The sequence below is a fragment of the Aythya marila genome (assembly GCF_965140915.1).
Source record: "Aythya marila genome assembly, chromosome: 2".
NCBI classification, from domain to species: domain Eukaryota; kingdom Metazoa; phylum Chordata; class Aves; order Anseriformes; family Anatidae; genus Aythya; species Aythya marila.
The window spans coordinates 44978042-45004765 of record NC_139043.1 but is presented as its reverse complement, the minus strand read 5'-3'; the positions used below and the strand labels follow the sequence as shown (position 1 = coordinate 45004765).

General features: G+C 35.4%; 1 protein-coding gene across 4 annotated transcripts in view; it reads right to left on the bottom strand.

Moving 5' to 3' along the window:
- The window catches only part of ATP2C1 (ATPase secretory pathway Ca2+ transporting 1), a 49513-nt gene that overhangs the window by 9079 nt on the left and 13710 nt on the right, over positions 1-26724 (bottom strand). For all 4 annotated transcript variants that reach the window (XM_082755455.1, XM_082755454.1, XM_082755453.1 and 1 more), the window contains 18 exons: positions 24771-24881; positions 23744-23860; positions 22334-22423; positions 19538-19573; positions 18575-18636; positions 18099-18207; positions 14953-15108; positions 14207-14275; positions 12389-12464; positions 11830-11896; positions 10866-10990; positions 9502-9599; positions 7933-8028; positions 7735-7824; positions 6263-6367; positions 4457-4613; positions 2349-2519; positions 1169-1266 (listed from right to left, as the gene is read on the bottom strand). In XM_082755455.1, the coding sequence (XP_082611581.1) occupies positions 1169-1266; positions 2349-2519; positions 4457-4613; positions 6263-6367; positions 7735-7824; positions 7933-8028; positions 9502-9599; positions 10866-10990; positions 11830-11896; positions 12389-12464; positions 14207-14275; positions 14953-15108; positions 18099-18207; positions 18575-18636; positions 19538-19573; positions 22334-22423; positions 23744-23860; positions 24771-24839 (1791 nt within the window). In that variant the 5' untranslated portion in view covers positions 24840-24881. The remainder of the gene's footprint in view (positions 1-1168; positions 1267-2348; positions 2520-4456; positions 4614-6262; positions 6368-7734; positions 7825-7932; positions 8029-9501; positions 9600-10865; positions 10991-11829; positions 11897-12388; positions 12465-14206; positions 14276-14952; positions 15109-18098; positions 18208-18574; positions 18637-19537; positions 19574-22333; positions 22424-23743; positions 23861-24770; positions 24882-26724) is intronic.

Sequence of the window (26724 nt, the reverse complement as noted above, 5' to 3'; positions counted from 1 at the left end):
TTTTTCAGCATTATTTTGATCCCTGGCCTAGTCTAAATTGAAATTTGAGTAAGTGGAATTCAGTTTTCAATGAAAATCCATAATGATAACACTCACATGTACTCTTCCTTTTCAAGAGGCAGGATAAGTTAGATTTCTCAGCAGACGCATTAGACCGTACACAGATATCAACCTTATTGTTTGTTTTTACTTAATTCTTAATAAGATTTTAAATATGTGCCTGAAAACAAATTGTGTCCGAGGTCAAACATGCAAAAATTAAATTTGTTGCTCTTTCTAGTTACTTAATGTGAACAGCCTGTAAGAACAAGCATTACTAAATAAATCAGATATTATCTGCCATGCAATTCTTTTCTTTTTTTTTCCAAATTTGTTTTTTGAGACTCACCAACAACAGACACAAAGCTTTCAAGTTAATGTGCTCACACCATATGCACACTTCTTGATTGTAAATACCAGCTTTTAGCTTAGTTGCATCACTCAAGCATGATGCACTCTAATTTTGCACTCTTTTGCAAACAGAACGGTGTTTTGATGCATAAATTTTGCAAGAGACAATCTTGAATTACATTTATTATGACTTTACATTTGCAACAATGATGTTGGTTAATGCATTTATTTATTTAATAAGTAAAAGGTCATAAGCAGTCAATGTAATGAACAGATCTTCTTAAAATTCTTAACTAGTGGCCTCAATCTAAAATCACTAAGCATACAGACAGCTCCTCTTATGAATTACAAAAGGATGGGCTGTCTGAACGAGCAGATTTATAATGTTATTAGCTACTCAAAGAAATGAAATTGTCTAATTGTCTAAAAATACAAAAAGGTGATGCTCACTTAAAAGCGGCAAAATGAAAGTTCCAATATAGGTGCTGAAAGGTTAAAAAACAAAAACAAAAAATATAGCAATTTGAATCATTTAAAGTGGCAGAAGTAATGAACTCACTGAAACTTGTGAGTTGAAAGAAAAACTTCATACGATCTTGTGTTAACGTTGGATCTGTGACAGCTTAATACTCTGCACTTAAAGCTTCCACTAATGTAGTGTATCACCTTTTTCTATCATTGGTAACTCAAAAGTTAAATTTCAGCTTTCCACAGATAAAATAATTTCTCAATATAAAATATACCCTTTACTGCATTTCAGTAACATGTTAAAACAAACCTTTGGTGTTATTTGAGAAAGCTGCTGAATATCCAGATCATCTATTTCTTCTCCAGAGATTGCCTGTGAATTTTTAGAATACAATCCTAGTCGACTAGCTGGAAATAGATAATAAAAAGGTGTTACAATAATAAACTTTAAAAAACAACATGTTACCAACACTCTTCTCATCCTAACCCAAAATATAAAACCCTACTAGCTACTAGGAGGAAAATTAACTCTATCCTAACTGAAACCAGGACAAGCACATAATTATTTTTAGAACTATTATGTTCTGCAGCATTTGAGATTTGAAATTACCATAGCAGAATACCCTATTGTTAATAATAATAATCAATAACACCTTATTGACTCAGTATGCTGAAGTAAATTATGTAAATTCTTGAGAAATACAAGTTACCAAGCCTGTTCTAATCAGATATTTCCTTTAAACTTTTTAGGTCTTAAGGTCTGTATCTCACTGTGTCAGGTAAATATAAGAGCCCAGTCCTCTCTAAAGATTTTAGAATTCAGAAGTAACAAGACAGAAAATGAGATGGGGATGTGCACAGCTCTCAGCTGCAAATCTGCAACTGACGAAGTACTGATAATTTGGGGATGTACTTGTTATGTGCACATTCAACTTTTTCATCATCATCCTGTATATAAAGAAACTATATTCTGGCTGAAGTACTACACTTTAATGTATTATATTGTAAAAATAAGTAATTTCAAAATTTATCAGTAGTATTTAAACTTCAAAGTTTGTTACATGGACACAACGGGATCAAGAAAGCATCAGTGCCATATCCATCCTAAATATTGTCAGCACCTATTTTAGTTTCTCTCTGTTGCTATAAGACAGGCATCCAAAGCTGAGGGTGGGGAGGGTGGTGTTGGGTGTGTAAGAGTAAGAATTGGAAATCAAGCATGTTGTGACAGACCACAGTAAAAAAAAATAAGATAAAATAAAAAAAAAATACATAGTCTAAAACAGCAGTCATACATTACCAAATTAGAAAAACTACAATTCAAGCATCACTTCAGACTAGTTTTTTTCTAATTCCACCACACCACAGGTTAACCTGATATACAGAACTCACAAATATTAAAGACTTAATACCCACACTTTAAACCAACTAGCTAGGCATTGCCAACACCGAAAACAAATGAAAAATGAATAGAAGTGGACTGTTCATACCAATGGCAACTGCAGTCTCCTGTGAATCTCCAGTAATCATTTTTATTGCAACTCCCGACATAATAAGTGTAGTGACAGCTTCTTTTACACCAGTCCGTGGAGGATCAACTATTCCCACAAGCCCCAGAAAAGTCAGTTGTCCTAACTCAGGACCAGAAGCTAAGGCCAGAACTTTTAAGAGACAAAGAAAAAAATAAGATGAGAATTAAAAATAACATTTACACCATTTAAAACAACTGCTAATATTTGCTTTCTAAAATTAAAACTAAAATTAAAACAACTGTGTCTGCATATTGACCAAAAGCCTCAGAGCTGAAAACATTTATGAGTAGCAACATTCATCTGAATATTCCACTTGAAATTAGCTTAACACAAGTGGACATTCAGAAATGAGACCTAATTGAACTACTAGGTTAGAATAAAGCAAAATACAGGGATTATTTTTTCCTTAAACCTTGGTAGCAACATCTGTTACCTTAAGTATTCAGAATAGCCTACTTCTGTATTTCTTTTCTTCTGAAGTCTTTTTATCAAACATACATATTTCATATTTTAAAGAAAAAACTTTCCCATTTGTTCTCAATTTAAAGTGTTGATGCTCCTACTGTGTGGAAAAGGAAAGGCACCTAAGCCTTGTGGTTTCTGTGTACATGCAAGGTCTTTTATGCAAGAGGACAAAGGGAGGATCAGTTAACATATTTTTATTTTCTGCCTTCTTTTTGTTTTTGAATAGAAGTAGATTTTATCAACTACGTGCTGTATATTTTCTGGAATGTCTTTTACAGTAGGAACCTTAACTCAAATATATTTAAACGACAGATTTGCAAGAGAACAGAAGATTCACTTTTTTCAAACGTTACACAAGATTTGCTGTTTGACAGTTATCCAAGGCAGGCATGTAAAGAATGACTGTCTGAAGAAAACAGGTACAAAGAGATACCACTCCTAGTGAACCCTCTTAATTTCTAGTAATTTGTATCTGAGGAACTTCCTGAGCCTTGACTGTCTTGGATTTATGTGGCAAGGATTTGGTAGCAGGGGGGCTGCAGGGGTGGCCTCTGTGAGCAGTGCCCAGCAGCTGCCCCATGTCAGATCAGAGCCAGCTCCAGCCAGCTCCAAAAGGGACCCACTGCTGGCCAGAGACAAGCCACTGAGTGACACTGGTTGGGCCTCTGGGAAAGCAGATTTAACAATGGAAAAAAAAAAGAAAAAAAGAAAAAAAGAAAAAAAGAAAAAAAAACACAGGTGAAAGGAAGGGAAGTGGTTTTAGTTTGCCTTTAGCTTCTCACTGTTCCAGTCTGCTAGTGATAGGCAATAAATTATATTAATCTCCCTATGCTGAGTCTATTTCACCTGTGACAATAATTGTTGAGTGATTTCCCTGTTCTTAACTCAACCCTTGAGCCCTTTCCATCATATATTCTCCTCTTTTCCCTTTGAAGAGGGGGAGTGAGAGCGGTTGTGGTAGAGTTCAGTTGCATAGCAGAGAAAAACCACCACAGCCACACAGTACCCATAGTTTCACATTTAAAACCTCTGGATGGACATAACAGCCCAGAGATCTCTTTACAGAAGCCAAAGACAGCTATAGTGTCCTGTATAATGCTTGCCCACAAGCCTCCTATCAATCATCTAATGAAAAATACTTCCAGCTATACTTAAAAATCTACGCAGGAGGTTAATATAAAATGTAATCTTAATGGCATCTTCTAACCTGCAATCAGTTGTGTTAGCCTAACTTACAAAGGTGCCAAGAGCCAAAGAGGAAAATGAACACATTCATATTATTCTTTTTTATTTATAATAAGATCTATACTGAGATGTGGAAGCTATCAACTAGCAATGTATTTTTCAGTTATGGTCAAATGCAGGAGATGACGGGAACCAGCAACACCGTTTCTCACCTGCTGCAATTTAATCAATGCTGTTATTCATGCCTTAAGCTACATACAGCACCTGTTTTCCACTCCCCAATTCTAATGGGAAACTAACCAACCCAGTGGCACTTACTGAACAATAATAAAAAAAATCTTGTATCTGAGGGGTTTTTGAACAAGTCAGCAGTACTATGTAAAAATGGCTACTTTGAGATACTGAAAAAGTCTTACCCCTAAGTCCTGCAGAGCCCATGGATGTCTTCTCTTGCTGGTATTGCTCTCTCTGTTGCTGAGCAAGAGGTAGGGTCTGTCCCTTACAGTTATATGATGTACAGTACTTAATGACTTGTTCATAGGCACCTTTCATAAAGCAAACCTCTGGTTTGTCCTAAAAAAGAAAAGAACTATTTGCACACATGTATACATACAAGAACACACACTGCGTGCGTGCATATGTACACAATAAGAAAGAATGGCACATCTATACTTCTTGGAAAAGCCTTCAGAACATATAAGGAAGATCAAATCTATGCTTCTAAACCTAAAAATCTGTTACTTGAAGTATCTCTCTACACAGTATATATTTAAGAGTGTTAATACCAAAATAGCCAAGATAATGATCAGTATCTCATTTCAGTAGACATCATACACTTTAGACATTGTGAGGTCACAGTTTATAAACAAGAGGCCATGCAAAGGATAGCAATGAACCCTACACAGAATGTAGGACTTGGAAGATCTCTAGTTCATCATCTGACCACCTGTTTTCCTCCATAGGTCATTAAATATCACCTTTAGCCTTGTATCACATAACTCCAACATTTTTCAGAAAGACTTGTAGCCTTGAAGGCAAAGTGCTAAAAATCCACCATCTACCTTCAACATTTATTCCAGCACTAAATCAACTCATCCTTTCCCTTCCCCTCCTTTCCATTAAGAATTACTGCCTCGGCTCAATTTCCAATCACTGATTCTCATCTTCTCTCCCCTGTTGTGCTAAAAAGCTCTTTTTAATACATCTATTTTCTCCCTGTGAAGGTGTTTGTGCACAGTCATCAAGATACCTCAATTTTTCTGATAGACTTAAATGACAGAGCTCTAATTCTACTGTATCTTTTTAGCCTTTGAATAATTTATGCTCCTTTTTAAACCATTTCCAATTTTCAACAATCTTTTAAAAATGCTCATATGAAAACACATCAGACACAGTGAATCAGGGAGTAGGAACTGCTTGATGATTTTTCTACTTTTCATACAGACAAGGATTATACCACCTCATTCTCCATAAAGAAAAATGGAGTCAAATGCATTGTTTCCAAAGCAAAGATTTTGCTGCAATAATGAATGACTATTTGCAAGATATTTTTTGTCAGAAATACTATGACATTTTCCACAAATCCAGTATCTGTTGTTGAACATATCTCCGGTTACCAGACTGGCAGTGATTATGTCAATATTCTTTACAAAAATATTCAGATTGGTCTAAATGAAATATACGCGTAAATATGTACATGAAAGCACCAGAAGATGGAAAAGGAGATTTAAGAATTGCTTGTATTCATAATCCAAAACATGCTAACATAAATCCTGTGAACACTGAGCAATGTGCTGTCCACACCAAAACCAGAAAAACTATGTTTTCAAACAAAAGCATTTTTTGACTATTCAACACCTACACATCTTCTTGCTTTTAATTCTCCATGTAACTACGTAGCCCTGAAACAGCAGAAGATTCACAGACTTGCTTTAAATGTTTGATGAGGGAGGAGAATGAAGAAATGCCAGGTAGACATTCAAAGTCTCAGATATCAAAATGCTTAGAATTATTTCCCAGTATGCCTTTTATAGAAAGAATTTCTTGTCCTTCTTAATCTCTTTCAGAACTTGAAGCTGAAACTAGATAATCAAACCATATTCCCAAGACAATGCACTAACACCAGCTTGCCATAGTCTCTGAAGTGAAAAATGAGGACATTAACCAGGGTACATAACTATTCTACAGAGTCAGTGCACAAGAAAACTGTGATTGAAATTTACCTGCTGTGCTCTGTGAACACATTTAACAGCCATCCATTTTTGCTCTGAGCTGAAGGGATATTCAGCCTTCCTTACATAGTCCTCCTGGATCCCATCTAAACCCATCTGCATAGAACAGAAAAAGCAACATAATGTAAGCACCTTTATTTTCCAAACAACTAAACAATTTATTGAGACTTCTTAGTTAACAAAAAATCACTTTCATTTCCTAAATTGCTTTTCAGAACATTGCTCCACGTAGAGAAACTTCTGAAAAACAAGAACCGGAAGAACCTAGTAGTTTCTTTGAGGCTTCAGCATAAGTTAGACCATTTCAGTGTATATCTTCGATTCAAGGATCTTGATATATGTTCCAGATTATGACCATCCACAGACACAAGTTTTGCAATGACTGCCAATTTAGTTCTTTGTTTGACAAAACACATCCAAAATCCCAGTGCATTGTTTTTTTAATCTATTCAGTTTCTCTGCTAAAAGGGCCTAAAAAATTATTAGACAAGAGTGGCAGTCTGGAGGACGCAAGTCATTGATTTAAAGTTCAAATTATCTAACCTGAAATGGCTTTTTTTTTTTTTTTTTTTGCTGTTATGAATTTCCCCAAATGATTGATGTAAAACTAACCATAAAGATTCCAGGCAAAACGCATTTCATCCCCCACCCCAAAACGCAACTCAGTGAATTCCATGCTCTCTCCTTACTTAGCCAAGTCCAAGTGCCAATTAAAAAAAGAAGCTTAAGTAGCAGCCTGCCATAAGCCATTCTCAAGTACTTATGAACCTTCACATCTCCTTCACTACCTCCCTTTCCTGCCACAGATGTGAAAGAACCCCTGTTCTTCTCTGTTTCTATGGGCTCTTGACAAAATAACATCACTTTAGACCTTTCCAGTCAAAGACTGTAGACTTGGAATGAAATCTCAGCAAGATGGTATCTCAGTCCTCAGTTACACAGGGAGGAAAAAGATTGTAATGCATTCACCTTCCAGTATTTTTATGAGTCTATTTACCTTCACAGAAAAATCAAGTACTCAGATATCTTGCTATGTTTCTCAGTAACTGAGTGTCACAGCATAAAAAAAAGCATTTAACCAGAGTGTCCACAATTCAAACCACCTGTGCCCAGCACTTAAATGGTACCGTAAATGGTGCAGCCACCAATATATCAGTCATCAACTTATTAGTACTCCTGATGAGAACTGGGAAAGAGCACAGTCAATATGCAACAGGTAAATTAACCTATGGCAGACAAAATAGCAGTACTGCGTGCAAAAAGATAAAAAATATTTTACTTCAATTCTAAATAACTTTTATCTTTCAGAATGCCCAGAGATTTCTAAATGGTAAGAAACACAAGAGATGAGCAGTTGCAATACAAATCTAGGAGATGCAAATAAGGGAAAAATGAGAAAAAAAAATACATTTCTACACACTTGCCACCTATCATGAATCAAAAAAGCACCATTAAGTACCCACCTTCATAGCAAGTGCAATTAAAGCTCCTTCTGTTGGCTTCCCCATTAAGGTGTTGTTTCTAATCACAGCATCATTACACACACATCCAGCCTAAAAGATGAGGACAGAAAGGGGAGAAAACACAACACAGAGTAAATGTCATGCATAACTGTTGTGCTATCATCAATTAAAAGAAACCTGTCTCTGCCAGTATCTCACCTCAACAATTCTGCTAATGGACGGGTTGTTATAACCATGAATAACTTCACCATCAAGCATCACTTCTCCAAACCTGTTATAACCTACTCCAGTAACCTGTAAGACAAAGAGCCAAAGGTAGCATGCAATGTAACATTTGCTGGGTTCTTAAACTGTTTTAATCTCAGCTTTTCACTACGAACTATAGAAAGCTAAAACAATGTCGTGCATAATGATGCATTTTACCCTGTGTGAATAGAATTCTCTACTTAACATCTAATGTAGCAGGTACCAGACTAGGAAAAAAACTCTGAGGCAATGGAGTTTTTCAATTAAATATTTTAGGCATTATTTTTCAAAAATTTAACAATTTTATTCCCATCTCCTTACTCAATTGGGACATTTTTTTTCTCTCCTTTACTCCTTTTGCTTTCTAATTTTTTCCTCCTATTCCTAGTTAATAATGCATACCCCCTGCAGGGGAATGGAAGTACACAGCCAAGACCTACTTTCATGCAGGAAGAAGAAAATCATAGTTGAATGGCCTCTCAGCTGAGACTTTTGAGAGGTGTTAAAAACAGTAAAACTGTATATTTAATGCATAAAATACAGGCATCCCATTAGGATCCCAGAAGTCTTCAATTCTATGGCATTAACAGCTAGTATATTTTACAGCTATTTCAAATTCTCTTTCCATTAGGACAAAGGAGTTGATTTCATGCAGCTATAAACAAATTATGCTAGTAGTAAAGAAAAAAGCAATTAAAGCATTCCTATAAAAATTTAAGAATAGAAAATAAGTACCAAGAAATATAAGCAAACATAGGTAAATAACAGGAAAGGATAAAGAAAATTCCAGTATTTACTATTCCAAAAAAAAAAAAGTAAAGCTAATGGAGGGTTTTGTCAATGTGAATAAAACCCTAAGCATGAGGAGTTCAGGAATTCATGAACTTGTTTAAAGTACACTCCCATGGAACTACATATAGAAGCATGCCTTGCTGCTTTTCCATTCCTATTGCTTTTGCTTCTCTTTTGTGCATTTACTTCAGCCTTTGCAGCAAACACCCAACCTCAATCACAGCTTTATGTCCTGCCTCTACGTTAAACTCCATCCATTATGAAAAAAGCAAGTATGATAGTGCACTCGTAAGAAGGGTTCATACTACACATCATCTTTTAGCCAAAATCTGGATACCCCTCCTATTTCAACTGTTCTTGACATATACATTTTGTTTTTATGCACCTGCTACAACAGGTGCATAAAGTCCCATTTTCCACACTGAAAAAAAATGCCAAGTCTCATTTTTGTCATGCATCTCAGCATCTTTTATTATGACCTACAGAACTTTATATATTATATAAAGCGAATTCTTCTATAACCACAGAATGCTTGGGTAATGCAACTCAAAATCTGAAATACTAGATGAAGAACAGAATTAGCTAGAAATTGAGGAACTGAGATTTGGTGCAACTAATTTACACTTCTTTAATTAATGCTTTAAATGAAGTATAATCAAGAATATCTCAGCTGATACACACAGTGAAGTAGAAGCAAAATTTAAGTCTAACAGAGCTTCAACCACATACCTCAGCATGTTGCCCATCTGAAGTAAAAATATGAGTAACGGTCATTTCATTCTTTGTCAGAGTTCCAGTTTTATCTGAACAAATTACATTGCAACAACCTGAAATAACCAATTAATACTTGTAAGACAAGGCCTGCCTAGAATAAAATGAGTGGCTAACAAGAACAAGAGCATTCAAGACATGCAAATTTCTAGAAACGCTGCAGCTGTCCTTGGGAAAAAAAAAAAAAAAAGATGGGATATAATAAATACAGGAAATTTTCAACTATTCGTGAATAGCTGTGCAAAGTTCTTCACAAGTTTGTCTGGTAAATTAAAAAAGCTAATTAAAAGCCCAAATTGACAAGTTGTCCCAAGTGGTTCCATTCATTACCTCCTTAATTTTACTCTGATGCATCTCAAACTATACTCCTAAAGACTCAATTGGAACTACCATTGAGGAGGAAAGTTAAGAGCCTGCTTTACAGCAGTCATTTTTCTCAATCTATAAGTGTGACTTAATACTAAAGCCACAATTTTTAATGAGATTAAAAAGATTACAGAAATGTGGAAATATATACTTGCTCTTTTAAGTCAAGAAAAGTATTTTGAAACAGTGTTGCACTGTTTTGACATTCCTTGACCCAACAGCAGAAATTGAAAAAGCAACAAAAAAGCTTGCAATACTAATTAAACTGCTAAAGGCATTAGAAAAAATATTCCTAATCTTCAAAGGAGAAATTCAACTGCAGCAGAATTACTTAAATTACGATTTCTGTTTCTCTTTCATATACTATGAATTACATGTTTCATGACTGAAACTACGTACAGAATGTTTCCAAGCTTACATCTTTTAAATATTTTAGGTTTTAATATAAGCAGCACAACGTCCTTAAGGTACATTTTGATTATAAAGATTTTTTCCGATATGCAAACTTGGATTTGTTTCCAACTGTCAAAAACACTCAAATTTACGCCAAAAAAAGTTGATTTAAAGACTGTTTCACAGATCTGTTATTTAGCAAGAACATCTCAGAGCTAGCTAAAAATACTTGTACTGACATATTTTCACTGTTCTACTGTGAACGAAGAGTACTCCATACATCTAGTTACACATGCAGGTTTGAGTGTTACTAGTGTGACATGTAATTAATCAACAGACTGCTTACTGCAATTCAAAAACCGAGTGCTGATAGGGCACACAAAAGCATAGACTTGAATTCTAACTGCTCACGTAAAAGACACTCAGTTTCAAAATGTTTTAAAGATACCCCCACATTGCCAGCAAATAAGAACACCTGCTTCATTTATCATTAGCCACTGAGATTCTTACTGATTTTGTAAGATTTATATCCAACTACTATCTCTAAGTTAGTCTTGCCATACCTAAGGTTTCAACAATAGGGAGCTTTTTTACAATAGCCCGTTTCTTCACCATCCTCATCACACCCAGTGCCAGTGTCACTGTTACCACAATTGGGAGCCCTTCAGGGATTGCAGCTACAGCCAAGCTGAAACAAAAATAAATACACAAATCTTGTCTTAGAATGTCATAGATTAATGCATAGTAATAACGCATTCACAGCTGAGGGCGTTGCTTCTGTACTTACCTGTTAACACAGGTTAAAAGTGAAAGGAACCAAATGTCATCTGATTCTATTTGTATACCACTTAAGACACATACTGAAAACAGTAACAATGTACAATGGCTTAGACACTTCTACCCATACAAAAGAAGAAAAACTGGGAAAAAAACAATCTTACTTTTGTTTTGCATACATGAAAAAACTACTGAGGACTGTGCAAAGCAGTCCAGGTTGTGAAGAATAAGTGTAGTCATCACTAAAAAGAAAGATATGCCACCACTCTCTGCCCTATTCACTGTCCATGTAATAGCAACCCAGCAACTTTTCTGAGAGCAGAGAGCTAGAGCATAAAAACTCAGTGTTATTCTCAGCAGACAACAGCCTGGAATTAAGTTTTTGTGATGTGCTGGAAAATGAGCTAATGAAGTACACAAGTAATTCAGCTTTATTTGATGCTACTTATAATACTGCATTTTCTTTATTTACTCAGTGACTGAAATTCAAATTGCACAACTCTATTGTCTGTTTACAGATGTTCCCAAAACTCTCAAAAACCTCCACACAAACACACAATTTAAGAGACAGACAAGTACGTCCTGTATCATTAAAAACGAGTACGAATTTGCTTTTTTAAGCACAAAATCTGGTTTTACTTTGTATTACTTATCTAAAGAGACTGTGTGCAAGCACAATATACATCACTAGCTTTCACACGCATCCTGTCATGCATAATCAACACTATTTAAAAAATACATATACCTTACCTCACTCCAATTGTGAACATATCAAGAATATGTTTTCCTTGCAACCAGCCAACCAGCATAATAACTCCTATGAAAAAAACAGTTGTCATGGTAAATACAAAACCAACGTGCACTGTAGCCTATCATTAAAAAGAACTCAGCCAAACTTATCATTATGTTGCCTATAAAAATCCATTGTTTCTATCACTGTTGGAGCATGATTCCATTAGTACAGCAACGGTGAAGAAAATTTTTGCCAGTCAAGTTGCCCAATCATACCAGCAGTAAAGGACTCATGCACACCTTGAATCAGAAGAGACACTGCAACTTGAAGCACTCAGAAGGCCAAAAGAAGTCAGAAAAGCATGTTAGTGGGCAGAAGTAAACTTGCATTGTAAGGGGGTTTGTTATGTCACATCAGTAATCTTCAGATTATTACTTGCATGAACTCATTAAACACTAGCAAACAAAATCAGAAGTCAAAATATCTAAAAGGAGATCAAGTCCCTCAGTTTTCCCAAACCCATGGGTTGGTTTCAGTTACAAAGTAATTTGTAGTTGTTTTGCATAAATCTCTTACCTATGATACCAAAGGAATACAAGGAAAGCTGTTTTCCTAAGAGATCCATGCTCTTCTGCAGAGGTGTCTTTGGAGCCTTGGTGAATGGTAAACACCCAACAGTTAACAAGCAGAAGTTAAAAGCATAAACTGTATCCTATTTCTTCAGGTATGCAAGCTTCAAGGCCTTGTCTTGAAACTAACTGACCAAGATGCAGGTATACAGTATGTTTCCATGTGTTTACTTTGTGAAAGCACAAACTACTTTGTTCAATTCTCATGTAGAAATCAAGAAGTTCAAGGAATACTTCAATGAAATGAACATTTTTTTTTTAGAAACATCCTTTGGGAGTTTTGTGATGTCTACAGCAAAATCTAATACAAAAGGTCATATCAAGGATTTAAAAAAAAAAACATGGGCTAAAAAACAACTGCAATTCTTCTAGACAGAAAAGTTCTTGATAACAAGAACAAAACTGACTTTTCAAGGCAGAGGCATTAAAGCCCTGGAAGGCCAATTATATTTCAGGAGGAATTTGCTAACAAGCTGCAGAAAATACAAGTTAGCCAAATAGGAAGCTATAGAAACATTTAGTGCCAAAAAATGTATAAAAAAAGAGGAGGGGAACACCAAGAAAAAAATTAAATAAAGAGATGATAAAAATTAGGAACATAGATTTTTATATTAACATATGGTAGACCTACAGTATGGGAAGTATAGTAATAAAAGGGAAACTGCATCAGTGTAAAATCTTTGTTCTACAAGGTACGAAAAGTGCACATATTACATGGGAGTTCTGATACTGGGTTTGATTCACCCTTACCTTCAAAATCTACTTTTAAAATAAGATTACTGCAATAAGCATCATAAACGTAACTCCACAATACTCTGATACTTCAGAACGTTTGTGTAAAATGCGCACGCTTTTTGTTGCTGGTTCTTTCTTCATTAATAAATGCAATTGCTCCAATATAAACTATGTATCATAATCATATTTTCCTCACATGTGTAATAAAGTGGATTACATTCTGCATGACAGAACAGCAGTATTCCCTTGAAAGGTCTAGTAAGGCACTGCAGCTAACAACGTGAGGTCAGTGATACACCCCCAGCTGACATATTTGATGCCTCACCTAATGCCCTTAGTTGTTCTGTTCTGGCAGATTTCAGAAATGTAATTTGGAAAAAAAAAAATGTACTGCCTATACTAGGCCTGATCATGCCCTGACAGCTGAAAATAGACTGTCACCTTATGACCTTATGTTGGTCAGAGAGCCAGGGAAGAAGTTAGAAGGCTGTTGAAACACAAAGTACTCCAAGAGTCTGACTTTCCATGTGGATCAGAGCACTGCAATAAAGAAAGTTACTACAGGAGTTTAGTATACTGAAGTCAAAGGGAGCTCTGTAACGTTGGAAGGATGGGCTAGAGATCATGAAGCAGCGGGAAACAAATTCATAACCCGAAAATACACCGCTCCTCAAGGGAAAACATAGTCCTGTGCATGCAGCATACAAATCTGTCATAACAAATACCTTTTGCACAAACATAGTTCCACTTGAAAAAATACACTACCACAAATTGCAGCAAGATTTGTTACATCCTTTAAACGCTTCAGAAAATTATTTTAAGAAATAACATTTTTAGGTCACCAATGGTGAATTTGTTACACTGAATCCAATTACTACTTTCATGTTCAAGAGAGATTTGTTTCACTAGAGAAAAGAATAGTATTAAAACGAATGTAATTAAATCTAACAAAGTTCCTATGAAATAAATTCCAAAAATACAGTTTTAATGAATGAATAATTTAATGTTGTTTCTAAATATCCATTCTTACCTCTTCTGCTTGCATCATTTTAAAAACCTCTCCAAATTCAGAGTTTTCTCCTGTTCCAATAACAATGCCCTAAAAAAAAAAAAAAAAAATCACACCACCAAAAAGCAGTCATTTCAGATCTGAAGTTTTAAATTAAACGTACATGATTGTTCTTGACAGCTTTGACTTAAGTAGTCAATGGGCAAACGCCATTTAAACTGCTACAATTGTTAGCCTTATTAAGGCAAATAGGATGTATTTTTGTTAAAAATAAAAAATAAATTTCACCCCCATGAAACAAACTGCTATTCTGTACTGCTGAAGTACAGCAACTACCTGTAACAAAACACCAATAGTGCAACATCCAGCTAGCACCAAACATATCTGTAATTTCATTTAGAGGTTTTCAAACTCTAACATACAAATATAGTTCTGCAAGTTCACAAATACCAAATCCTAGATAGAAGGGTTTTACACCATCTGTTCCCTGAAAATTTGAGGGCTCCTGGCCATGGATTTTTTCCCCCCCGTGTCTGAAAAAGCACCACTGAGAACAGCTTTGCATTGTATCACAATAAAGTCATCCTCATCCTTATTTCCAATAAACATTTCTATTCCTATTCCATTTCTACTATTTAAGAAAAAATAAAACATACGTAGTCATTAAATAACAGTTATCAACAGGTAAGTTAAAATTAAAAATAACTGGTTTCATTCAAATAGTTAAAACACGGAATATATTGTTTCCTATCAATAATAATTTTTACCTTTGCTTTTCCACATCTGACCAACGTTCCCATGAAAGCAATATTGCTCCTTGAAGTAAGGTCTCCATTGGTTGCTGCTGGCTGAGGAGCTATAGATTTAGAGCAAGGAGCTGTCTCACCTGTGAGACTGGATTCATCAATAGAAAGGTCCGCAGCCTTTGAAAACAAAATATATAGAGTAGGTAAAAAGCATAGCAATAAACTTTCGTAAGTAGTTGAAGTCATAATAAAAAAGTTTCCCAACTCTGGCCATGAAAAATATACCTAATTTATTCATATGACAAGAAACCATGTATCAATATTGACCATATTTTCAGAACCAGCACAGCAGCAGGCATTCCTACAGAACATTGCAGCAATAAATTTGCTTTGCAAAGTCAAAGTTTACTCCTAATTTTATGTTTATGACTTTCTCTACAAAACAGTCAAGAGGTTGTAACTGTGATGCACTCCATTACCAAATAATACAATTAACTGAGACTGTAAATGTAAATGTAATATCCTTTCAATTCTTTCTCTGTCCATTTCCTCCTATCTTGTTCATTAAGAACACATAACAAAACACACAGTGGGTTTTTGTCCACGAAATGTCTCTAGGGAAAATGCCATTCGGGCAACAGGCAAGGCTGAAGAAACATTTTTTTTTTAGGTTTTGCTTTTGTGTTTTTTGACAACAAGTGCAGGTGGTAGGAGAAGGAAAAGGGAAAAACTGAATTACCATTACGGCTACTCAATCTCTGATAAGTGAAGAAAAGAAAGACTGTTTTCTATAAACATAAAACAAAAAAAATATATAATAAAAATAGAAATTTAAATGTCTTTCCCCAACTGACATCACTTTTAACATTTTCTATTGACTTTAATGGATCATGAACAAAGTTAAAGCTTGAAGCATAAAATTCTACTGATGCAATTCAAGTAAAAATAATTTTGCAGTATTAAAAATTAAAGTCATTTCTTATGAATATATCACTAAATTTCAATATATCTGTATTGAGAAAAGCAGTATTAAAGGATGATTAATAAAACTAAATTACAAAAAAAAAAAACTCTTTGAGAAGATATCACTTGCAAGAATCATTCACATTGCATTTGGTACCACCATACTATAGCACACCACTCTGAGGTTCAAAGTTATTTTTGGTTTATTTTCTGAAGTGACATGTTACTCCAGTAACTCTTGCACTCCAGTTCTAGCTGGACAACAAAATGAACAAAGGCATACTAAATCAAAAATTTAGTCAATGTTCAGAAGAGAACAGTACCCTTACTAAAGTGCTTTCTGATCACATTCCTCTAATTCTTCCTGTTCTCTCAAGTACGTACCAGGACAGTATCCATTTTTAAAAGATGGATGATTTATCAATAAAGGAAAAGGGGCACTTATCAAAAACTGCAAGGAATGTTTCAAGCAAAGCCATAAGGAATGATTAGCTCCGGAAAGTTCTACAGCAATTTTTATTTGCAACATATTCCTCAGACTCCAAACTGAAACAGGATGTTCAGATTTATCCATGAGCTCTGAAACACTTGTCATCACTACTGAAGTCAATTTTGTTCAAAACTGAAGTTGCTACAGGCATGTTAGTTGTAGTGTTCTGGATTTAAAGAGTATTACTAGAAAACTTGACAGAGGACTCATTAACCTGCACAAAACTTAGGCCAGAAAAGGTCATTCTATAATGTTTTGGAAAACAAGATTGCCCCACAAGTCCAGCAAAGAAATTTCTTCTCTTATATATATGTATACATGAAAACAATATATAGAAAAATAAGACTTCAGAAAGTAAACAGCACTTAATTAGCATTTCTATAAGTTTCTAAGACAGTATTATTTGAACACGCTAAAGAAATCTGATTTTTTATCTGAAAAGACAACCTTTTGTGATCCCACAAGAAAGGTTATCTCAAACACAAACCTTCACGGAATCATAGCAGTAGGCATTCCTGCACAGATTGTACATTTGCTTCTCCCTCCACTTTTTTCCATGTGAGAACATGAAGGCACAAGGTTAGGCCTAGCAGCTTTTAAGAATTGACTGCTTTGGCCGCAAGTCCAGAACACAAAAAATACAAATTGTCTTTTTTGTACTGTTTCTGATTATGGACTTACATTGAAATATCTATTTGCTTTGTTTATATCTCTAATGTAATATCTCCTATTTATACAGGAGGATAAATTAAGCATATCAGAGTTTTCTGGTGATCATAGTTAGCCTTTTTACAGAAGATTGGACTTGAAGTTTCCAGAAGAAGGCATGTACATTTTGCCAAGTAAGACAGATGCATCATACACACACATGTATATATAACAACCCCCACTGTGTGGTAGAGATTTCCAAGGCCAGAGCAAGGCAATTCCTTATGATGACATGCTCTTATTTTCAAATATCTGCAAGAATAGTTGAAATAAAGATGGTGCAAATTTTGAGGTTGTGTAGACAAACAGATTAGAAACTTTCAATTCCCCTTCTGCTTTCCATTGTAACAGGTCCAAGAATGCTGCTAACATGGTATGCTATGAGCTTACGAATGAGATAGTAAATGCTGCTGCAACAGCACTTCTACACTAACATAGACACTACACAATTGTTGTGGGAAGAAGAAAGTTTTTGAAGTCACTAACAAAGATTATTCAGAAAAACATTAAGTACTGACTATATTACAAGGGCTAACAGATGATCCACTAACAGATGATGCAGACAAACTTCCCAAGGGCACCACAAATTTTTCTTAGACACTAGCTGGTATAGGTTTTGTCTATAAAACTAGCAGTGTTCAGAGAACACTGCAACTACACCCTAAAATTAATGCAAATATAGACACGAAATCAGCTGCTAACATATCTTACAGTTCAGACTGAAAACAGCCATTTGACTTAACATTCAGAAGTATTCAACTGAAGTAACAGACTGCATACATAAAATTGGAAAAATACTTCTTTCATTTCCTACAATCAAAACCCACATATATTAAGAATGCACAATTACATTTAGGAGTTTAATTATTTCAAAGTTTCTATCAAAATAGTTGCAAGCTCCAAACAATAATATTTATGCAGTTCAGTATTCAGTAGCTATCTTCTCTTCCCCTCTGTCCCACAAAAAGAAATGCTATTAAATATTAAAGCAAGAGTAGGTATATACCTCAAATAATCGTAGATCAGCCGGGACTCTGTCTCCAACTGACAAACAGACTGTATCACCTGGGACTAAATCTCTTGCAAGTGTATGTTCCACTCTACCTTCTCGTACACTGTAGGCGTAAACACAAGGTCAAGGTACATAAGAATGTCTTCTCTGGCATTTTGTCTAGAAAAGTGAAGTGTTGACTATACGTTGCAGTGCTACTGATTCCAGAAAAATACAATTTCAATTTTGCTGTTTATTTCTCTAGAAATTATACATCAGTGATATCATTTGAAGTGTTCAAGGGGCAACAACGTGGAGTAATATTTTTTGCCAATAAAACAATCTTTAAAATGAGTCAAAATAAGTTTTCTATATCAGTGTAATGCTTGCTATAAAAGGTATTACGTTCAGTAAAAACTTTTTCTTCTACTCATTTCACATTAAACTTAACATGACTTAATTTAGGAGAGAGAGGACATACAATTCCATACCAGTGGCATTCTGGAGGCACAAGTTTACTAAGCTCTTCAAGAGATTTTTCTGATCTGTACTCCTGCAAAGACAATAAAACAAAGAAGTGAATGTTTTTAAAACGGGCAAAACCTAAACAATAACAAGATAGATTTCAGCAGATGTGGATGTGTTCCATTAGTAAAGTTGTTATAACATTCCAAAGAATCAGTTAAGATATGCCCTACAACAGCTCCTTATTAGATATACTTTAAAAAGCAAATACAGTCCAAATACTGGAAGTTTTACAGATTTAAGAACTTGCCTACACGCGTTATTTCTGAAAAACTGGTAGAGATTCTTTGCATTTTCTTTTAATACCTTCAAGGCTTTGTAATTCTTACAGTAATGCTTCTAAACACAGGGATCAAGTTCTACAGTTTAGCAAGTTTGTACCAAAACCAGTGTTCAAACTCTAAGCCCCTGGAGAACTATGGTAATACAATTCACCTCTAATTCAGATTTTATAATAAATTTCAAGATAAACAAAGATTAAAAGCACAAACAGGAAGCTATTTTGGTTTAAGCAGACACTGAATAAAGCTGGGTATTCAAAGAATGATAATAACGTTTTTATGACTTACGTTATTTAAAATATATTTTGGGGGGTAAAATTTCTGTATGACATTGCAGCCAAAGCTTTATGGTCAAAAACTGTTTTCTATGAAATCAAGTATTTTAAAGCACTTCAGCACAGTTTAATCTGAATGCTTCTTTACAAGTAGTCTTTTATTGCTGAGTATATTACCCATACAGATGCATAAATGTCAATGTAGTTAAAGCAAGAAAAATCGTGCACTTTAGAAAAGGGAAAAGACTTGGATGAAAGCACAGAGCTCTTTAATCAAGCATTGTGCAGCTGCACAACATATCAGGACAACTACTTATTAAATAGAAGAGCATACATAAAAGCAATGATCTTGTTTGGACAACAGATGTCTTACCTGAACAAAGGCAACTGTAACGACGATGAGTATTGCCTGCAAGAAAACAAAAGCAGATAAGATAAAAGAATTCCAAATGGCCATGAAAGTTACTGATCATATTTGCTTTTTCTCAACCATAGTTGTTACTACACATTAGCAATATGGTTTGGAAACAGACTTTCTCATGCTCGAAATGACCAGATTTCCCTCAGGCCTACTAAAGACAAAACAAAAAACAATGGCATTATCTCTACATCTGTTTTAGTGTCATCCAAGAACTTCAATAAGGTAATGCTACTAAAAATAAGATTGATAACTAGACAGGGACTTTGAAGTAAAATGTTAAGCGATTGTAAGCTCTCCTCTGCATTTCTAAAAGGTGAACAAGAGACAACAGTGGGGAGAGATCCAGAACACAAATAGAAAAAAAAATGTCTGAATGAAGTACGAATGGTGTTCACTGCCACAAAAACTGTTGCAAAGCATCAGATTTTGTTTCATTCAAATGACCAGATAACAGAAAGATTAAGAATAAACTGAAGACTAGACACAGAGTTGAGGAACGGGTGTGGAGCCATAAAATATCTTGGTAAGGAAGACAAGCGGAGGAAACTTGGGAACTTTGCCCAAGACTCCCATGAAGTAAGATAATACATTGACTCCACCCCAAACAGCCAAGATCCAAACCAAAAAGGCAAATAAAAAAGTTGCCCATTAGGAATAATCCAAGAGAAGCACCAAGACCTCAATAATAAGCCTTCCCCCATATCACACACAATTCCGGGCACAACACTTCAACATGAACATCACTGGGCTTGTAAGCATGGGACGTGCAATGAGTGAATGAATGAGATCTATTAGAGAATGAGACAAAGATGAATGTTGTTTAAAGTACCATCTTCCCCCTCAATACAGTCTAGAGTTTTGCTACACTAAATACATTTGTTACTCAGACTGAGTTGTTGCACTTCTTACAATTGTATCTTAGATATGGCTATGTATCTCAGAAGTGCAATAGCAATTAATTAAGCCATTGAAGTGCACCTTGTAACTTCTAAAAAATAAGATATGACCATTTTGCAAGAGAAAAACTCTTGCAATACCATTAACTAAATCAAAGATAAAGTCTGCCTGGTTGGTGACACTAACATTAGCCTCAATGACTGAGTCCTAGTAAAAAATTATATGCATTTCTTCCTCTTTCCTTGGGGTATTGCTTCCAGAGTTACATATATGCTTCCTTGGCAAGCAGTACTAACTTCTTTTCATGCTACCTGTCACAGCTTTGATATCCTAGTCTCATGTCAGTGTCTCACTTCAGGGTCTATGTGCAATGGCTTGAAACAAGAAGCCAGTATCTTCTAACTGTGAAAAGGTAGGGTGTTTTTTTGTTGTTTTGTTTTAAGATCTGAGCCCAGTTCAAGTCATCACGCAGCTCTACAGTACATTTTTTAACATCTGAACTAAAAACCTTGGCAAAAGTTGCTCAAGCCAGCAATGCTATCAAAAGAAATGTATGTCATAGATATTTAGCAGCAAATTAGTTTTGTTGCTAAGGCTCTCAGCAGAAATATACAGACACAGAAGTTGCACTGTCATCTGAGAAAGAAGCAAAACATATTTACTCAGTGAAAATACAAGCCTTGATAACTACAAGACTAAATGGTAGGTCAGCTGTAAAATTCATTAATTGTTTATTTCATTTAGCTTAACTGAACTGCACTTACTCTCCGTATTTCAAGACGCCTCTGCTAACATTCATGAGGCTGTTGAAGATTCCTTCTCAGATTGGAGCACAGACTACAGAAATTACTGCTCCCTTACACTGCCTTGCTGAAGGGTACAGGGAAATAGATTTAAGGGCACTACCAAAGGGCAAAAATATTCTGACTTTTGGCCACAACAGTTAAATACATTTAATGATAGAATAATTTTCCTACATCCAACATATGAGCACAACAGACTATACTACTATGAGTACAACTAACACTACACTCAAATTCAAATTGCATAATGTTTCTTAGAGGAACCATGTGTTCTACTGTGTCTGCAGAAAAAGAGGGGTCAGGAGCAAACCTCTGTTTATCTTGAATTAATTACAGAAACACAATTCCTCACAATATGGAGCGTGGAGGTCAGCTAAGACAAAAACAAACAAACCAAAATACCACCACAGCTACAAACTACCTCTGATCATACAGAAATCCCAATTTCTACTTTTCACCCCAAAAAGTAGAAAGGGAATACAAATTTCTCCTCAGTGTCATTTGCCCTGACAAATGCTTAGCAGCACTACAGTCACTCATTAGTTTAACACCCTATTTAATTGCAAACTTCTATGACAATTCCTTATTTCAGCTTCTATCTTCTTTCTGCTGTTTCTAGAGAGTTCAGATTAGATTTCTTTTACATGTTTTAGAAGATCACATTTTTCAAGTAAATTATCAGAAGACCTCTGTTGGTTTCACCTTGAAATTAAAGCATAATTTGAGATTAAAACATTAGATAGAAGGCACCAAAAATTGTTCCTCAGAACAAACTCCTAGACACAGATGTTCTAATCAACAAAACAGCAAAGATGTAAGATGTAGGCAGGTAACTATTAAGCTGATATTTTGATACGTACTATTATCAGTCAAGAAAAACAAAATCCCCTCACAAACTTAACAGCAGATTTAATGATAGCATATAAATTAGCTTCATTAATCACAATCAAGTGATACCATCCCACATTAGCATTGATGTGACGTTGAAAGCAAATGTGGTCATCCATTCTGAAGTATTGTCTCAGTAGATAAAATTTTAGTTCCTTACCACGGTGATACTGACAGCATCATCAAACTGATGCATTAAAACACTGATGACCGCAGATGCCAGGAGAAGCATAATAAGGGGATTTTTAAACTGAAATGAAACAGAACAGGAATTCAGTAATACACCACACAGAATGACTTTTTTGCCTACCCCCCAAAGAACATCCATTTTTAAAACATACTTTAATTTTTTTTTTTTTTTTTTTTTGCAATCTGCCAGCACAAACAGAATTTGACTCTCTATGGTTCAGAATTTACTTGAATTATTCTTTCTAGTATCAAAGGCTTTGAATGGACCATATTCAGTACATAACAGTAGGAAACCATTTCTTACATTCCCTGATTCACATTTTCAAGACAGAAAAAAAGGATCTTTCTTCTACATGACAGATACTTGCTGTCCCCTTTTTGAGAAATCTTACAAAAAAGTGAATCTTACAATAAAAGTAAAGGACACTAAGAGTACATATGATGAGCACATTCAAAGCAAATCCGTATCTTAATAAATCCTACCTAAAACAGGCTTGGATGATATTCCTTAGAAGTCTTCTGATGCATCTAACTGACATTATAGATGGATGGGAAAATGAAGTATTAATGCCAGAGGACAGCTAGTATGTAATGATGTTCCCACTCCTACTATCAGCAGAGCATGGAATTATCTTTGCAGCCACTTCCAAGTAAAACAGTTTCTCTAGAATTAACCACCCATTACTTCAGGGTTTACTTTAGAACTTAACTGTACTGCTGCTTAGACAGGCTGCAGGAAATACTAACCAAAATGTTTAACAACTTGATTAGGAAAATCTTCTGTGTGAAAAGTTGCTTTAAGTGTCTTTGCCAGGGAGAAGGGATGGAGGCAAAAGAGTGGCAAAGCAGGGGCATTTCCAAATATTCGTAGTAGATCGAGCTGAGAGGAAGAAATTTACATGTGACTTTTGCTGATTCTGCTTACCATCAGATTTCAAGGTGGACCCCATGCCCACCCTCACTTCAAAGGCAATATTTTTGCTTTCTTAAATTTCTTTTGCCCATCAAATTATTGACACTTCATATTCCATTTAAATATTTACCAATCATAAGCATTTGTGTCTGACTTGAGTGTGATTCATGCCTAAGTCTTTGCTTATAAGGAAGTTTATTCTACTTCCCCAGTCCTTGAGATATTACAGATGGTAGCCTTCTGCTAGCTATGAAATCATTCACAAACAAACCATATAACCTAAACACTGACGTACCTAAATGAAAGTTTTTTTCAATAGGTAAGTTAGATACAAGTTACAGAAGAACTTCTTACTCTACTTCAGCTTACCCGCTTTTATCAGAGTACTTTCATGTACACAAAAGCTAAGACAACAAAATTACTGACAGACTATTAAAACCTAAAAGCAGAAAAGACAAAAATCTTAACCTGGGAAATGTATTTTTTCCACAGTGGTTCATCTTCACTAATATCAAATTCATTCCATCCATGGAATGCCCGTCTATGACACACTTCACAGTTTTTTAAGCCATTCTGAAGATTAGCCTATTGAAATATACAAAAAATAACACAGTCAGCGATTACACTGTTAAGATAAGACTTCAAAATAAATTCCAACACCAAAATACAATGTCTTAGATTATAAAAATTTGGCCATCAGAAATACAAGCTTGGTACTGGTGTTTGTACAACAATAAATGCTAACTGTTTTAAAATAAAATTTGGCAGTAGTTAACAGATTCAACAAAAAAAAATCACAGAATTACAGAAGCAGATGCTGTTTCACATCTCTGATTGCTAATCTTCCCTGCAGAAAACTCTTTAGCAAGCCAAACAGTTCAGACTGCTGAGAATTATGTTAGGAGTTCAGTTACCCAGCTAAATGACAGCCATAGCTTCAAATTTTTGAGTTATCAGTGACCAATGTTTATCATGATGTACTCCTCAAGCAGTCAAGCATGCAGAAAATGAAAATAGATCATCTATCAAGAAAGTTAACCCAAATTCAATGGCTCATATATCTGTCTATGGGTAGCTTTCTCAATCCTGTTCCTCCTCTTAAAACAGAGGCTGCCAAAATATATCAAAGACATTACGAATTCCTTTGAGAAATGGAAGTGATAGCTATGAAAAACAGGACAGTTTTACAGGAAGAACTCAATTCTGAAACTCAAGGAGAGTTTTATTAACAAAAAACAATCTCCAAAGCATACAGAAATCTAAAGATTTTCTAGCTGAATCATACCACCCCAAATTAACAATTTTCTCAGAAACACTGGAGATTAGAGCATTTCAAGAAACAATTTAATAATCGAGGTGCTTTTAAAAGTAGATGGTAGTTAATACCAAACAGCCTGATAATGCATGGACTCTTAGTAACAAGATCTGTTCTTATGAGATATCAAACATCATTTGGTAACATCAACACAGTCTAAAGCGATGCAAAATTACTTACTTGCAAAATGCTTGCAACTTCATCGACTGGCAATTCACTTGCTTTTTTTGAGGACAGTACAGGAATCATTGTCTCATTGTCACCGTCAGGGATTTGTTGAAGACGTGCAACCTATGAAACAAAACCAAAGTTTGAAGGGATAGGGAGCACTAACATTTCATTTCAAACAACATAGACCAGATCGATGCAGTATTAATGCCATTAAAAGATAGATTTCAATAACCATTTGCACTTAAAAAAATAAAATCTACAGATTCAGCTTCTTTTCCACGCAGTATCATATCTGCAACTATGAAGCAAAAACACTGGACGTGCAATTGAGGGGACTATTTCTGTAATGATGTGTTAAGCAACGGCAAATACCCTTACAGTTACATATAGTGGTAATCCTTTAGCTCCACAACTGATCAGGAAGTACTCACTCCAAAATAAATTTCACTTCCTGCCCTTACTTTCTACTTCCTAATGAAGTTACTCTAAGCAAGCCTATTTGTGTTTCCTTGCAGAGAAAGAAAGGAAAAACAATACTAGGAAAACCACAAGAGCACAGACGCCAGCGAAGTCACAGAATTTGACTATAGTACAAGAACTTCAAGTCAATGTTATAAGAAGCAATGATTTCCTGTAATTTTTCAGAAATAAAAATTTTTGTGAAGTGCAGAGTAGTGCCTTAGCAACACTGACAGCCTGCGCTGACATTCAATGAAACTGAAGTTTCAGAACGCTTGCTTATTAAGTATTAGATGCTAAATACTAGACACTCTTTCATCACCCCTTGTCTCCTTTACCATCACTCCATCTCACTGCACCCACAATTCATGATTTACATTTTGTCATCTACCCCACCCTTTCCCCCTGTTTACTGGAAAACACCTAAGATACAAACGTGCACACCACTGAAATAGTTCTCCCATTACACTCCCACAGAATTTGAATTGGCGGTTTTATGCTTTTATACAAGACAATAAAGGTTTTGGAATTCCTCGGTGGATGCTGAGACAAAATATAATAAAAAAAAAAAATACTCCAGGATGATAATGTGTTACAAGATTACAGCATTTTTATACCATAAAAAATCCATGACAATCTTCATTTTCTATACTACACACCGTTTTGTCTTGTACTCAAATATGATAGCTGAGATTAACTCAATTTTTGTTCTTCCAGCTGCTTACCTAAATAAGATTACACAAAGGCTTCAACGCAGAGGCCCAAGGGAACAATGAATGAAGGTGAAAGCACCACAGTAGGCACACACGTGCTTTCTCTTGAAAGAGAAATCCTTGGAAACTCTCTGCTCGCCACGTAGTTCCTAGTGGAACAGTCAACCACGACACTTGCTCCACTGTAGTGCTAAGGAAGCAAGTCTAGAGACTAAGGTGAAACTCAGGGCAATGTGCAGTGTGTGTTTGAGCTCTTGGGAGGAGGGCATGGCAGACTAAAGACCTGTTCAGTGGCTTCAAAATTGAGGGAATCCCTTGGACTTGACCCAGCCTTGTGCAGCTTGAAGCCAGCAGGATTGTGCAGCTGGGAGGGCATCAGCAAGGGACCAAGAAGCAAAGCTCAGCTATGCTCTGTCACACCTCAACTGCAATACCTCGTTCTGCTGAAAGAGTTTTGGTTTGCTCTTTTCGTTGCTATCCTTTCTAGGATGCATTTAAGCAAAAACCACAACTGGAAAGCCTGCAGCCCAACTTTTAGTGTTACAAAATCTGTCCAAAATATCCTTCGGTAGTAGGTACTTACTGAAATCTTATGTATATACACTGATGTAGGTCTTCATTAAAAATGATGGTGACACACATTATTATATTGCGTAATACATATATATATATTTGCAAAAATGTTTCAGACATGGCTCAAAATATCATGCTTTTTCTTTTCCAACACTTAACATGTATTTATAGTACTTTAAAAGAACCTCACTAATTGCTTTTAACATCAGAAAAAAAAA